We start from the raw sequence: 13,786 nt of genomic DNA on the forward strand, positions 1-13,786 counted from the left end.
CTTTTGCGGGAGAAATTAACATGTCAGCCACTCCTGCTTGCTCAAATTTTTTTTTAAAACGGAAACTGCAAAGCTTTCTTTTGACACCAGACAGCCGGCAGCTGTCCCTTTTCGGAACATGGTTATGCTTTACAAATACTGATAAAATTAAGCAGATCATTCACATGGTAGTCTCTGCCTACGAGTTTTATAAATTTCATACCAATGCCCCTGCAATCAGTTTAAAACCCAATATGAATATTTACGGTGACCAGCTCCAGTTTATTTAGTTGCACAGCAACAAAAAAGCTATCATAGTCAATGTGGCATCTATTGTACTTCAGGAAGCGTTCGGGGTGACAAATCACAATGTAAAACTCTAGGCCTAATGCCAATTTTATGGAAGTACAGTAGTTGAAATTTACCTCTATAACATTCCGTTTATTTAAAATTAATTTTGCCATTGCTTAAAGCTCCTTTTCGTTTGTTAGTTTTATTCACTTGCTTAAAGCAAGTTTTAGTCCAGAGCCCTTGTGGATCTGGACTGGTTTACAAGTATTTAAGGAATGTGCCACTGCAGGTTGATAGAAGACTGCAGGAGGTCGATGTTAGCACTGATGCTTGCAAATGCAAAGACCGTAGCACAGAATCCCAACTAATTGCATCTCTGCTGGGTAGTCTTAATAAATGTTTCAAACACAAGTCAACAACATTGTCAAAAGAGCAATTTATCAGTTAAATTTATGATTAAAGGCAGACAAATTAACTATTCTATTAAATATTCTGAGAATTCCCTTGACTTACTTTGTCTACAATATATGGATGAGAAAACATGAAAATGTAGAAAAAAGGAACCTCTAAGCTTTTGTTTCTTTTTAAGTGCTTTAAATTATTATATTCATTGCTCTCTGAAATCAAAGTTTAGCCCTGGGGTGAAATATTTATGTCAAATGCTATATACATTCCAGGGTTTCAAGCTAGTAAATTGCACCTGTCTACCCAGTCATTACAGCATTTATTTCAAACAGAAGACAACTGTACTATTGAAATAAATTTACTAGGGAGGAAAAAATGGACTTTTTGTCCAACTGTGCTTTGTTTTTTGTACAGACACCAAATTTATTTATTTTCTGGTCTCCTGCCAACCATTAACACTGCATGTTCTTGGAAAAAAAGCTAAAACATATGCCATTACACAATGTAATTAGAATAAATAAGCAAATATTCCTTACCGAGAGAGTTAAAGAGAATAGTCTGCCTAATTATATTTTCAAGCAGTTTCGAAGTTAGTTACACCTTGTGCACTATTATTAACTAACTTACCAGGCTAAATAGGACATCAAAATACTGTAGATAATAGAAAACTAAAAGGAAAAAAATCTTAAAGTGCTGGAGATACTTAGCAAGTCAGATCGAATCTATAGAGAAACAAACAGGAGTTTCCATTGAACCATTGAGGAGTTAATATTTCAGTTAAACTTCAGGACTGTTACAATAGCAGACACTAAAGAATGAACACCTATAATTCTGACTAATCTGCCCAATCTGCTATCCCACATAATGAAATGCTGGGAAACTCAGTAGTGAAGTAGCATCTGTGAAAAGGGAGAGCTAGTAATTCAGCTCAAAGATCTGTTGTCACTTGTCCTTTAATCTCACTCCACTCTAACCCATCCGTCTGTAGCCACTGGCAAAGTTATACTGAGACCCAATGTAAGCTCGAGAAACAGTATATCACATCTCTGTGTAGTCTTCTGGACTTGTTTTAAATTCACAGCTCAGGTAACCATGCCTTTCTGCTTGTACCAAAACTGACCAATTGTACCAGAGAGTATCCAATATGACTCAGCTTCAAAGCTTTTTATTAGCATGGACTAATCTCCTTACGGTTTTCACAATTTTGTATTTTACACCTTTTCCATTCCCGTGTGTTTTTTTCTCTCCAACTCTGCTCAGGTTATATTTTTTAATGTTTGTTCAAGTTATTTCTCTCTAAATTCTCTCATTAACCCACCAACCAGATTGCTTCATCAACATCTGACCCTCTATGTCAGGCATTCCCAACCTGGTTAATTGTGGGAGTCAGTGGCATTAAAAAAGTTGGGAACCCCTGCTCTATGGCGACCTTGGCCTCACTCTGTCAGAGATAGTCATTTTATCTTTTCAATTTCTTCCCCCCCCCCACAACAACTTACCCTGCAATTTAAAACTTGTTTTGTTTTCCTCCCTTTCCCCGTTCCGATGAAGAGTGTTAGACTTGAAGTATAAGGTCGGCTTCTCTTTCCACAGCTGCTGACTGACCTGCTGAGCGTTTCCAGCATACTGCATTTATATTTTACACTTCTAGAATCTAGTTTTCTGAAATTCCCTCCCATTCACTGTAGACCTGATCTGTTTTTCTTGCAACTTTCAAAAATAGAAATTCCATTTGAATTCCCTCATGATAAGTGATTTTTTCAAACTTAATATTTTTGTGTCTGATTTCCAAGTGTCCATTCGAATGTAATTGATTACTGTGTGATTCAGTTCCACTAAAAAAATGACTGCCTTTGGGACTTATGAAGAGGAAAAAAATGGGATTTGGCAAACAGTCAGAAACCATACACTACACAGAGAAATGTGATGATGTATTGTGACACCAAATTTGTGCATATATAAAATATTGAGTTCAATTGAAAGCAAAATTTACAGTCCTACCTTTAGGAAGGAGCAGAAACCTTGAAATCTTTAACGGAAAATGTCAACTAGTGAACAGAAAGGCTTCTCTAATAAAAAGCTCAGTAATTTTCCCCACACCGTCAACCAGAATTTCCAGATGCTGTCAGCTTACTTATTGCATGGTAGTGGCAGAGCTACTCCAGTTGACTTCAGTACGCTGGATGAAAAGGTGAACGCCATCACCATCACAAGCAAGGATAAGAGTTGTAGATAAGATCTGACATTACTGATAACCGTTGTAACATTTAGGGGGAAAGCTCGTACTTTATGCCATATTGTCAGCACCCGTTAAACTACATGCAAGCAAGAGTCAATCCCTCCTGCTGGGTGTATTCAGCTTATATAGTACAAGAAAAACCATAGGTTCACCTGAGTTGTAATCAGTCAATTAAAGGAAAATACATTCTTCCATGAGATATTGCGGTGTGTAGAGCACACAGTTACAGAAATAGAAAACTGGAAATAATGCCCCACAGGAGTCAACGGAAATGAAGTTAAAGTCTTCATTTTTAACACACAGCTAAATTTTATAAAAGATAGTAATTGCTCAAAAATAACCAAAAGTATCTACAGAAGCTGCTAATTAGGATTCATTATGCACAGCGACATTTCCGTTGCTAGCTATTATTTTTCCCCCCTTCTTGGTTAATAAAATCACATATGTTCCTGAATTCTAACACTCATTGACTTCTCTCAGGAACTTTGCCACACAATATTCCAGAAGTAGCTATGCCGACTGAGACCTAAAGCAAAGAAAGGATTAAATATTTACAAGTGGCAAAACTCAATCACAGCAGAAAATGATTCAGAGCAGCTTTTACCCAGTTGCCTGGACAAGTCAAAGGAGACTGCAGATGCTGGAATCTGGAGTAACAAAAACAAATTGCTGGAAGAGCTCAGCAGGTCAGGCAGCATCTACGGACACAAACAGACAGGTGACATTTTGGGCTGAGGCCCTTCACTTGGATGCTGCCTGGTCCACCTCGAATGGTTTATGCTTTTTTTTAATAAAAAGTTGCTGTAAAATAAAAGTTTATAAAAGTTTCTTTAATTTTTTTGAATTTTTAATCTTTTCAATTTCTATTTTTACACTATTACCTTAACTATTACATATATACTTATTGTAATTCAGTTTTTTCCCTATATTGTACTGCTGAGGCAAAGTTAACAAATTTCATGACATGTGCTGGTGATATTAAACCTGATTCTGATCCTTTTATTTGAAATGCTTTGGCTTTGCTGCTAAATTTGACCCTGAAACCCTGACACTAAAAAGATAGCAGCAATATAGCATGCTGATTAGCAATTTGTTTACAATGAAATGATGTCATCACAACTATCACAATTGCCTTCTTTACATCTGACATTGAATTGAACATATTCCAATGGAGTGGTGGAGGCTGAGGGGAGATCTGACAGAGGTTTATAAGATTCTGAGAGGCATAAATAGAGTAGGCAGGGAGTATCTGTTTCCCAGGGTTGGAATGTCTAATACCAGAGGGCATGCATTGAAGGTGAGAAGGGTTCAAGGGGGATGTGAGGAGTCATTTTCTTTACTCAGAGTGGTGAATGCACTGCCTGGTACAGCTGTAGAGGCAAATACATTAGAGGCTTTTAAGAGATGTTTAGATAGGCACATGGATGTGAGGAAGATGGAGGGATATGAACATCATGTAGGTAGGAGGGATTAGTGCTTATGGGTGCCTTTGATCTGCTTCTTGCCTGGCTCAGCACGACATTGTGGGCAGAAGGGTCTATTCCTGCACTCTACTGTTCAATGTTCTATGTAAATACAAACACAGGAGTGAAAATGTTGCAAAGTACAAACTCAATATCTGAAGGTAAATATGCATCAGAATTCCAGGGCAAGCACCCACATATAAATGTCATATGCATAACCGATACATCAAGGATCATTTGAACCAACTCATCAACTGGCACCTGAGCTGGAGGAGAAATAGAATCTTTCAGATCATTCGCTTGGCTCAGGGCTCTCCATATCACATCCGTCAAGGGTGGCCACACAGAGCTGGTGATGTTCTTTCTAAACCCCATCATGCAGAATTTGACCCTCCAAGTGGCAGGTTGTATGTGAAGTGCCAGTAGGAAACAACAGCTGGTTTCACACCAGTACAATCCATCTCTGGGGTGGATCAGGGCCCGAGAACAAGCATGAAAGTTTCTGAGGCCTGAACTGCATTAATACTCATCCTCTTCAATCACAAGGAGCCCTGCAGCAAGAGCCAGAAGACGTTCCTAGTAATCTTAGCTCCAGATCGCTGCAGCACTAGATCCCGTAATCGGCAACTGTCCCGTATCAGACTGCAAAGCACTCCAACGGGTGGTGAAAACTGCCCAGCGGATTATCGGCACCCAATTGCCCACCACTGAGAACATCTACCATAATCACTGCCTGGGCAGGGCGAAAAACATTATCAAGGGTGCATTTCACCCTAACCATGGACTATTTACTCTCCTCCCATCCGGTAGGTGTGGTAAACTATGTATACCTGTCTGGACACGCCCCTCTGCTGACTGCTCCTGTGGCTCCTCCCACAGACCCCTGTATAAAGGCGATTGGGGCACTGCTCCTCCCTCAGTCTTCCGAGATGTCGTGCTCCCTTTTTGCTGTTAATAAAAGCCTATCGTTCACTTCCAGTCTCCTAAAGTAATTGATGGTGCATCAGAAGGCACAACAGGAGCCTGCGCTCCCACACCAGGAGGCACAGGAAGAACTTCTTCCGAGGCTGTGACCCTGCTGAACCTCACATCACAGCGCTAAGCAGTATTGCACCCATATTGTACTGTCTCAGAACTTTTATACCTGTATGCTGTAGCACTTACTTTTTATTTGCAGTTATTTTGTAAATAACACTATTCTTTTGCACTTCTGGTTAGATGCTAACTGCATTTCATTGGCTTTGTATCTGTACTCGACACAATGACAATAAAGTTGGATCTAATCTAATGTAATCACTCTGTCCCTAAAGGAAGCAGAACCAATCAAAACCTTCTAAAAGAATTGGTAGTATCCTTAAGATATTTGTGCAGGAAATGCCAGGTATATACCAGCTTTATAAGTTCAGAATGAACCAATGCATTATATGCAAGTATTATAAAATAAAGAATGTAATAGGTCAGATCGAAAGGGATGGGATCACAATTGCACCCTCTAAACCATGCAAACAGTTGTGTCTGTCAATATGGATACCCATGATCATTGTATTACTGCCAATTAAGCAGATTTAGAACTTCAGCAATCTTTAAAATGATCTTTATCCAGGCTAAAATGGCCAAACATCTGAAAATTATTTTATTTAAGTAGTTGTTATAATGTCTGAAATAATGACACAGAAGCACAAAATACATTCATATAACCTAAGAATTCAGGCTGGTTCGATAGATGTAGAATTTCAAAAACAGGTTCGTATCTGCCAAAATGTATATGTTTGTCAGGCATTTTAACTTGATACAGCACTTTCCTTGTAAAATTTATTTTACATGGTTACCATGATAAAGGAGTTAAATATCAGCATTCTAAATACATCACAGAAGAAAAAGAATTTCAGGACGTATATTGTATACATTTCCCTGACATTACATGTACCTATTGAAACCTATTGAGAAATATTTACCTATTGCCTTATGTGTGAAAGATATGTTCGAGTAATTTTGTGCTTAAGTCAACAAATCATCTGTACAGAAGGTGCAGCAATGATTATTTCATTCAAATATGTCAAATGCAATATAAAATACTGAATTATTGGAATATTTGTTCCAAAGTAAGAATTTAACATTTTTTGAAATAAAAACACAAGACAACGCTCTAATTGTATGGAATACCAACATTCACAGTCATACAACTTACGCTTAAAGAACTTTAAACTTTGCATGAGACTGGAAGCATTCATTACAATTTATTCAAATCCAGTTGTGCCTAAAATCATTTTTTTAATGAAATCTTGTATCCTGGTGCTCTAGTTTCATCCCACAGCCCTTTAAATGGCCACTGTAAATTGCCCTTGCTACGTAAATGAGTGGTAGAAACTTGGGAGAGTTGATGTGAATGTGGGGAGAGTTGATATGAATGTGGGGAGAACAGGGTGCGTGATAACACAGACTTAGTGAGACAAAGGGCCTGTTTCTATACTCAATAACTCTTTAGGCCTGTCTAATAAGAAATAAGATTCTAATTCATGAAATATGAAGGCTGAGTTAGTTCTTGCACCAATTAAAAACAAATTTCTGGACAGGCAGTTTTGAGATGCCTTTTGAACGGGGTGAAAGTACCTCCAGCTGATGGCTTTGCTCCTGACTTCAAAAATGCATTGAGGTCAGAGGTACTTATACTGCAGATGAACAGCCGAAGGAAATTTCCTTTTGGAGACTCTCCAGAAATTGGGCCTGTGATCATTTGACAGTCGTGTGGTGAAGTTTTAAAAACTGCCCAGTTTCCAGAATATAATTGATTTAAGTGTTATTCAGCTCAGCTCCCATCGCAGTCAAACATTATATTGATGCCAAGGATCTATTTGCCTGTCTCGCGTGGCTAAAATTAGGAAGGGTGTTCAGCACATTATAAAACACCTCACCACATTTGGATGGACAAGTTGTCTGCCCATCAGATTTGCCCTCCCATTCAGAATGTATTATTAAGAATATAATTTTCATAGATGATTAAAGTGAGGAACGGCCCAAGCATGGTCCATCACAAGCATGAAGAATGTAGCATTTCTGAGCCTCAAGAATTGAGAGACTATTATGTTCAAAATCAGAGCAAAACGACGTCACCCTTGTGACATCGATCATCCTCATGAACCTCTTCTAGACTCTGTCCAATGTCAAAACATCCTTTCTGAAATATGGGCCCAAAACTGATGACAATACTCCAATTGAATTTAGAAGCCAAGAGGTAATGTTGCAGCTATATAGGACCCTGGTCAGACCCCACTTGGAGTACTGTGCTCAGTTCTGGTCACCTCACTACAGGAAGGATGTGGAGGATATAGAAAGGGTGCAGAGGAGATTTACAAGGATGTTGCCTGGATTGGGGAGTATGCCTTATGAGAATAGGTTGAGTGAACTCGGCCTTTTCTCCTTGGAGTGACGGAGGATGAGAGGTGACCTGATAGAGGTGTACAAGATGATGAGAGGCATTGATTGTGTGGATAGTCAGAGGCTTTTCCCCAGAGCTGAAATTGTTGCCACAAGAGGGCATAGGTTTATAAGGTGCTGGGGGGTAGGTACAGAGGGGATGTCAGGGGTAAGGGATAAAATGTCAGGTGACTTCCATAGGGTGTAGCTTGGAGTTGGAGAATAAATAGGAAAGGACAATAAACAGTTAGCATCTCTTCATCAGTTCCTCATCACTGTACCTTCTGCAGTCTCCCCTCCCAATCCTATCCCTGTTAAATAAAGTCTCCTGCAGTTACCTGCCAATGAACAGCCATCAGCTAAAAAACTGACAAACTCTTAGATTGCCTCCCGCTAAGAAGGTGTTCTGCATGGGATTGGAGTAGGACACGTCATGGTTATTTTCGGAACTTCATCACCATGAGAACTAAATATCTCCACCGTACGTTTCGCTGAGGGACTTTTACACCATATTAAATCTTGCGGCTGTGGGAATTGTAAACGCTGTGGTTCATCGTCGGGCTGAAACGTGCGGTTTTCCCTCTGACAACATTGATTAGAATGCATATTTGCATTTGCTTTCATGTCCCTATTCCTGCCGAATCCTTGCTCCACTGTGCTACAGTAACACAATCGCTCCAGTCTCCGCTGTGTTGCGGTCTGCAATTCCAGATTGCAGACATGTCGATGGCAACGATTAGAAGGTTGATGGCAATGTTGTCTTAGCTTCCTGTACTGCTTCTGATCGTAACAGAACTTTGTACAAAACTCTGTGGATTCCTCGGGAACTGAGCACACATAATCTTGTGCAGTTTGGTTTAATGTTCGATAGAGTGGCTCAAGTTTCGTTCGTAAACAAGCTTTCATGCTTCTGGCTAAAGTCTGATTTACACAAGCAGCACTCCACTGCTCTCCAGTCTTGGGGAGATGCACAGTTGTTGTTTGAGAATGAGCTGGCCAGTCAAGTGACTTCTTCAGCGAAGACTTTAGAGGTTGCGCGTGATTATGGTGCCCCACACCACACTTCAAGAGCCCTGGAGTGTTGGCGCATATGCTTGCTCCCCTCTCTTGCAAAATCTGATTCAGGTCAAAAGTGTGCTCTTCACTTCCACCATCTTCACGTGCACCAGAACTAACTTTGGAAACTTTATCAGAGTGTTTGCTGACTGCACTGCAGCAAGCTGTTCTCCGAGATATTTTGTTTGAAAATGACTTCACAGATGATTTGCTTAAACTGGTTACTACAGAGGAGCTTACTTTAGTCTCTCGATGTTTACTGCCAGGCTCTCTAATTAATTGTTTCATTTTTCCTTCATATCTCTCACAATTTAGAGACACAGGAAAGAAACTGTGACCATCTGGGTTCAGGAAAGTCGGTTTAGATATTACTTTTGCAGCTCCATCATCTCCTTTCTCCCCATTGACATTTTCTAAATTGTGAACACAGTTATCATCAAAACACAACGTGTCCGAGCCCGTATGTACATTACAGTTTGCAGCCTGACTTACAGATCTGTGCTTGAGCTCCAAGTCCAAGGCAATTCCATCGGCACAGCAGGGACTGCAGTCTTGTTCCAGTTCAGTCCTTCAAAATGTAAAAGCACTTTAAGGATACATTTTAAATCTTTACAAGAAGTATTATTTATACTGGAGATGATATTACGTCTTGCCTTCTCCATATTAAATTGTGAACACTTTGTTTTCAATCTATTCATTCATGGAACAGCATTTATTAACCTTAATTTGTCAGGCAAGTCAGAATTAACCAGGTTGGCAGGGGTTCCCCCTGGGGTCCATGGACCCTTCAATTAAAGGCAAGGCTCCAAGATATAAAAAAGGTTGAGTACCTTTGGTCTAGAGTTACATATAGGCCAAACGAAAAAAGGGAATAATTAGTGGTCCAGATACCAGCTTATTGGCTGCCATTACTTAAATTAGTCATTTCACTTCAGATGTATTTAATTAATTTATTTTAAGGTCACCCCTTTGCAATCCCCAGGACCAAGTCATGACTCCTTGACAGTAGGTTATTGCACTGTACGCCTGCCCTGTAATCACTGCATCTTTCAACCTCAGCACACAAACAGCCATTTTATCAAACATAGAACAAAGAACAATACAGCACAGTACAGGCCCTTCGGCCCACAATGTTGTGCCGACCCTTAAACCCTGCCTCCCATATAACTCCCCCCCCACCTTAAATCCCTCCATATACCTGTCTAATAGTCTCTTAAATTTCACTAGTGTATCTGCCTCCACCACAGACTCAGGCAGTGCATTCCACGCACCAACCACTCTCTGAGTAAAAAAAACCTTCCTCTAATAGCCCCCTTGAACTTCCCTCCCCTTACCTTAAAGCCATGTCCTCTTGTACTGAGCAGTGGTGCCCTGGGGAAGAGGCGCTGGCTGTCCACTCTATCTATTCCTCTTAATATCTTGTATACCTCTATCATGTCTCCTCTCATCCTCCTCTCCAGAAAGTAAAGCCCTAGCTCCCTTAATCTCTGATCATAATCCATACTCTCTAAACCAGGCAGCATCCTGGTAAATCTCCTCTGTACCCTTTCCAATGCTTCCACATCCTTCCTATAGTGAGGTGACCAGAACTGGACACAGTACTCCAAGTGTGGCCTAACCAGAGTTTTATAGAGCTGCATAATTTCCCCACGACTCTTAAACTCTATCCCTCGACTTATGAAAGCTAACTTAACTAAACATAACTTAACATAAGCTTTCTTAACTACCCTATCTACCTGTGAGGCAACTTTCAGGGATCTGTGGACATGTATCCCCAGATCCCTCTGCTCCTCCACACTTCCAGGTATCCTGCCATTTACTTTGTACTCTGCCTTGGAGTTTGTCCTTCCAAAGTGTACCACCTCACACTTCTCTGGGTTGAACTCCATCTGCCACTTCTCAGCCCACTTCTGCATCCTGTCAATGACTCCCTGCAATCTTCAACAATCCTCAACACTATCTACAACACCACCAACCTTTGTGTCGTCTACAAACTTGCCAACCCACCCTTCTACCCTCACATCCAGGTCGTTAATAAAAATCATGAAAAGAAGAGGTCCCAGAATCGATCCTTGTGGGACACCACTAGTCACCACCCTCCAATCCAAATGTACTCCCTCCACTACGACCCTCTGCTTTCTGCAGGCAAGCCAATTCTTTTGGATGCTGATTTTCCCCTGCACTTCTTTGCATATCATTTTCTCTTTAGTGAAAGTATGAAAACATTTCAGGTACCAGAAATACTTAGCACGGCAGGAGGTATCTGTGGAGAAAGAAACGATTAATGTTTCAGGTTAAGTATCCTTTCTCAGAACAGAAAAGGAGACTAAAGAAGCTTGAGGAAGGAGATCCAACATTTTCTGTTTTTTTAAATATTTCCTGCAATCGCAATGTTTAAAATTCTCAATGAAGTATTCAATAGTGGGAAGTTGAGGTGGATGGCAAACGGTCCCCAAAGTGGCAAGGTCGATAGGTCATCACCAGAAAAATTTGGACTGTAGAGGGAGAGATTTGTTTGGCCCCCACACTTCAGAATGAGGATTGTAAGAACAACGTAGGAAAGGAAATGAGGGAAGGTTGAGTATACAGACAAGCTTTTAAAATCAAAATCAGACTTGAACTGCAGAAAAGTTAAAACATGGAAGAGCATTTGTAAAATAATTAAGCTGGCCCCATTTCATAGTCAGGTGAATTAGTTCCTTTCAGGTATTGATCCAACTTCCCAATGATTGTCACAGTTGGATCTGTCCCCAGCACTAATCCTAATAGTGCACTCCAAGTCCTAACCACGTGCTGTGTAAAGACAAATACTTTTCTGTGACTTGACACCTTCACTCTACTCTTTTGTTTTTGACTCTTCGACCATTGGAAAAGCTTCTCCACATTTATTCAGTTTTGCCCTTCATGATTTGCAGAAAAATAGATATTTGAGAGGGTGATAATGGGGCAGGAAACAGAGATTGTATTAAATGTTTATTTTAAAATTGAGATATTGTTTAACAGAGAGTCAAAATAGTCATACTGGCTTAGTGTAAACAAAATCTGATACAGGTAGCATATTTTTGGATCATCTCCAGATTCACCATCATCATATATGCCATATCGTATGATGTAGACAATCATGGTCCTATGGCAAATTTTTTTGGCAGACGTGATTTGCCATTGCATTCTTCTGGGCAGTGTCTTTACAAGATGGGTGACCTGGTGTCAATGGTCGCATAACCAAGACTTGTAATATGCACTGACTGCTCATACGGCCATCCACCACTCCCATGGCTTCAAGTGACCCTGATCAGAGGATAAACAGGTGCTACACCTTGCCCAAGGGTGACCTGCAGGCTCTCAGAGTGAAGGAGCGCCTTACACCTCCTCTGGTAGAGATGTATCTCCACCCCACCAACCATCTCCAGTTTAAGGATGCTGTAACGAGGAATATCAACCTGGTGTGTACTGGAACAACCCAAGGATTAAACCAACAGTGGTATTAGTAAGAACTTTGGCAGAGCCAAAGTGAAGGGAATCAAGGCATGGGGAGGAGCTGGAAATGAGTAGCTTAGCGGAGATGCATGTGTGTGTGGCTCCTGAGAAGCTCCCTCTGGATAAGCTGTGACATCAAGGCAGTCAGCCTCAGACACTTGCCAAGGAGAATCGTGGAGCTTGACGACAAGGTTTATGCAGGACATTGACTTTACGTTTCCAATTTTAGATGATGGAAAGTATCTACTCATTCAGCAATGAAGGCAAGCCAAGCAATATTACAACTTAGAGACAGAAGGAGGATTGAGAATGGTGGTGGTGAACTTGTGCGTGTATGGAAATTGAAACGACTGTTCCAGGTTATGATATTGAGTGGACAGCATGTTGGGGAGGGAGGTAAATATTGATCAGAGCAATCTCCAGAGGAAACGGGGAATTATCTGGCTTTAGCTGGAATCAGGTAACTATAGATGCCAGATGGTGGAATGGTGTTGGAGGTCAGCATGGTCTACTGTACATTCTGAGTAGCAACTATCATCAAACATATCAAAATTGCAATAAGGAATTCAAATATATACTTATAGATCAATCAATTCACTGAGTCAGTCAGCAACTAACTGTGCTACAAACGCTAAATCTTTGAGCAATGATTTCAAATTGGTGCCATGGTAGCATTGCGGTTAGCAGGATGCTACCACAGCTCGGGGCATCAGAGTTTGGAGTTCAATTCCAACGTCGTCTGTAAGGAGTCTGCACATCCTTGCCATAGAGTATGTGGGTGCTCCGGTTTCCTCTCACAGTCCAAGGATGTGCAGGCTAGTAGGTTAATTGGTCATTGTAAATTATCCCATGATTAGGCGGTCTAATTGGGAGGTTGCTGGGCGGCACGACTCAAAGAACATTCTGAGTTGGATCTCAATAAATAAAGTAACACAGGCAGTGTGTTGTGTTCAATATTTCATATTCTTTGAGAGATAAATCTAATCTCTTCAGGCAAAAGATGCTTCTTGGAGCTTCTAAAGTTGTAAATACTGTCTCTGAGTTTGGGTTATTGTCTGCTTCTACAACTTGAGCACCATTGATCAAGAACAGGAAGTGAAATGAGAAAGCTTAGCACACCAAATAGCCTTTTCTAAGTTTGATTAATAAAGCAAGAACTCATTTCTAACATCCCTTAACCTTTTATGTTGGTTTTACATTTTAAAAGTGCGTGCTGTCGAAAGGAGGAAAATACGAGAAATATTGAGAGATACAGAAAGGAACAATGAAAGGAAAAGTAGATTCAAGTTGTAACAATGGAAGAGCAAATAAAAATTCATAATAACCTAACAACTTGTAGGATTTTGTTTACTTTTTCCAATTGGCTTTTAAGTATTTAGTCTGTAGTTAATGTTTACTGCAGTTAGTTTTTCGGTTCTGCTCAGTGGACTGTGATGCCTGGGAACCGTGGTGTCTTTCTGCT

The 13,786-nt window shown here is 40.4% G+C and overlaps 1 protein-coding gene across 7 annotated transcripts in view; it reads right to left on the bottom strand.

Moving 5' to 3' along the window:
* The window catches only part of LOC140734896 (uncharacterized), a 114,021-nt gene that overhangs the window by 82,653 nt on the left and 17,582 nt on the right, over window positions 1–13,786 (bottom strand). For 4 of the 7 annotated variants that reach the window (XM_073059566.1, XM_073059564.1, XM_073059563.1 and 1 more), the window contains one exon: window positions 5,988–9,415. In XM_073059566.1, the coding sequence (XP_072915667.1) occupies window positions 8,185–9,415 (1,231 nt within the window). In that variant the 3' untranslated portion in view covers window positions 5,988–8,184. Of the gene's footprint in view, window positions 1–5,987; window positions 9,416–13,786 lie in introns of those variants that run through there. The other 3 variants (XR_012100636.1, XR_012100635.1, XM_073059567.1) reach the window with 1 other exon arrangement.

Source organism: Hemitrygon akajei, chromosome 10, assembly GCF_048418815.1.
Source record: "Hemitrygon akajei chromosome 10, sHemAka1.3, whole genome shotgun sequence".
Taxonomy (NCBI): Eukaryota; Metazoa; Chordata; class Chondrichthyes; order Myliobatiformes; family Dasyatidae; genus Hemitrygon; species Hemitrygon akajei.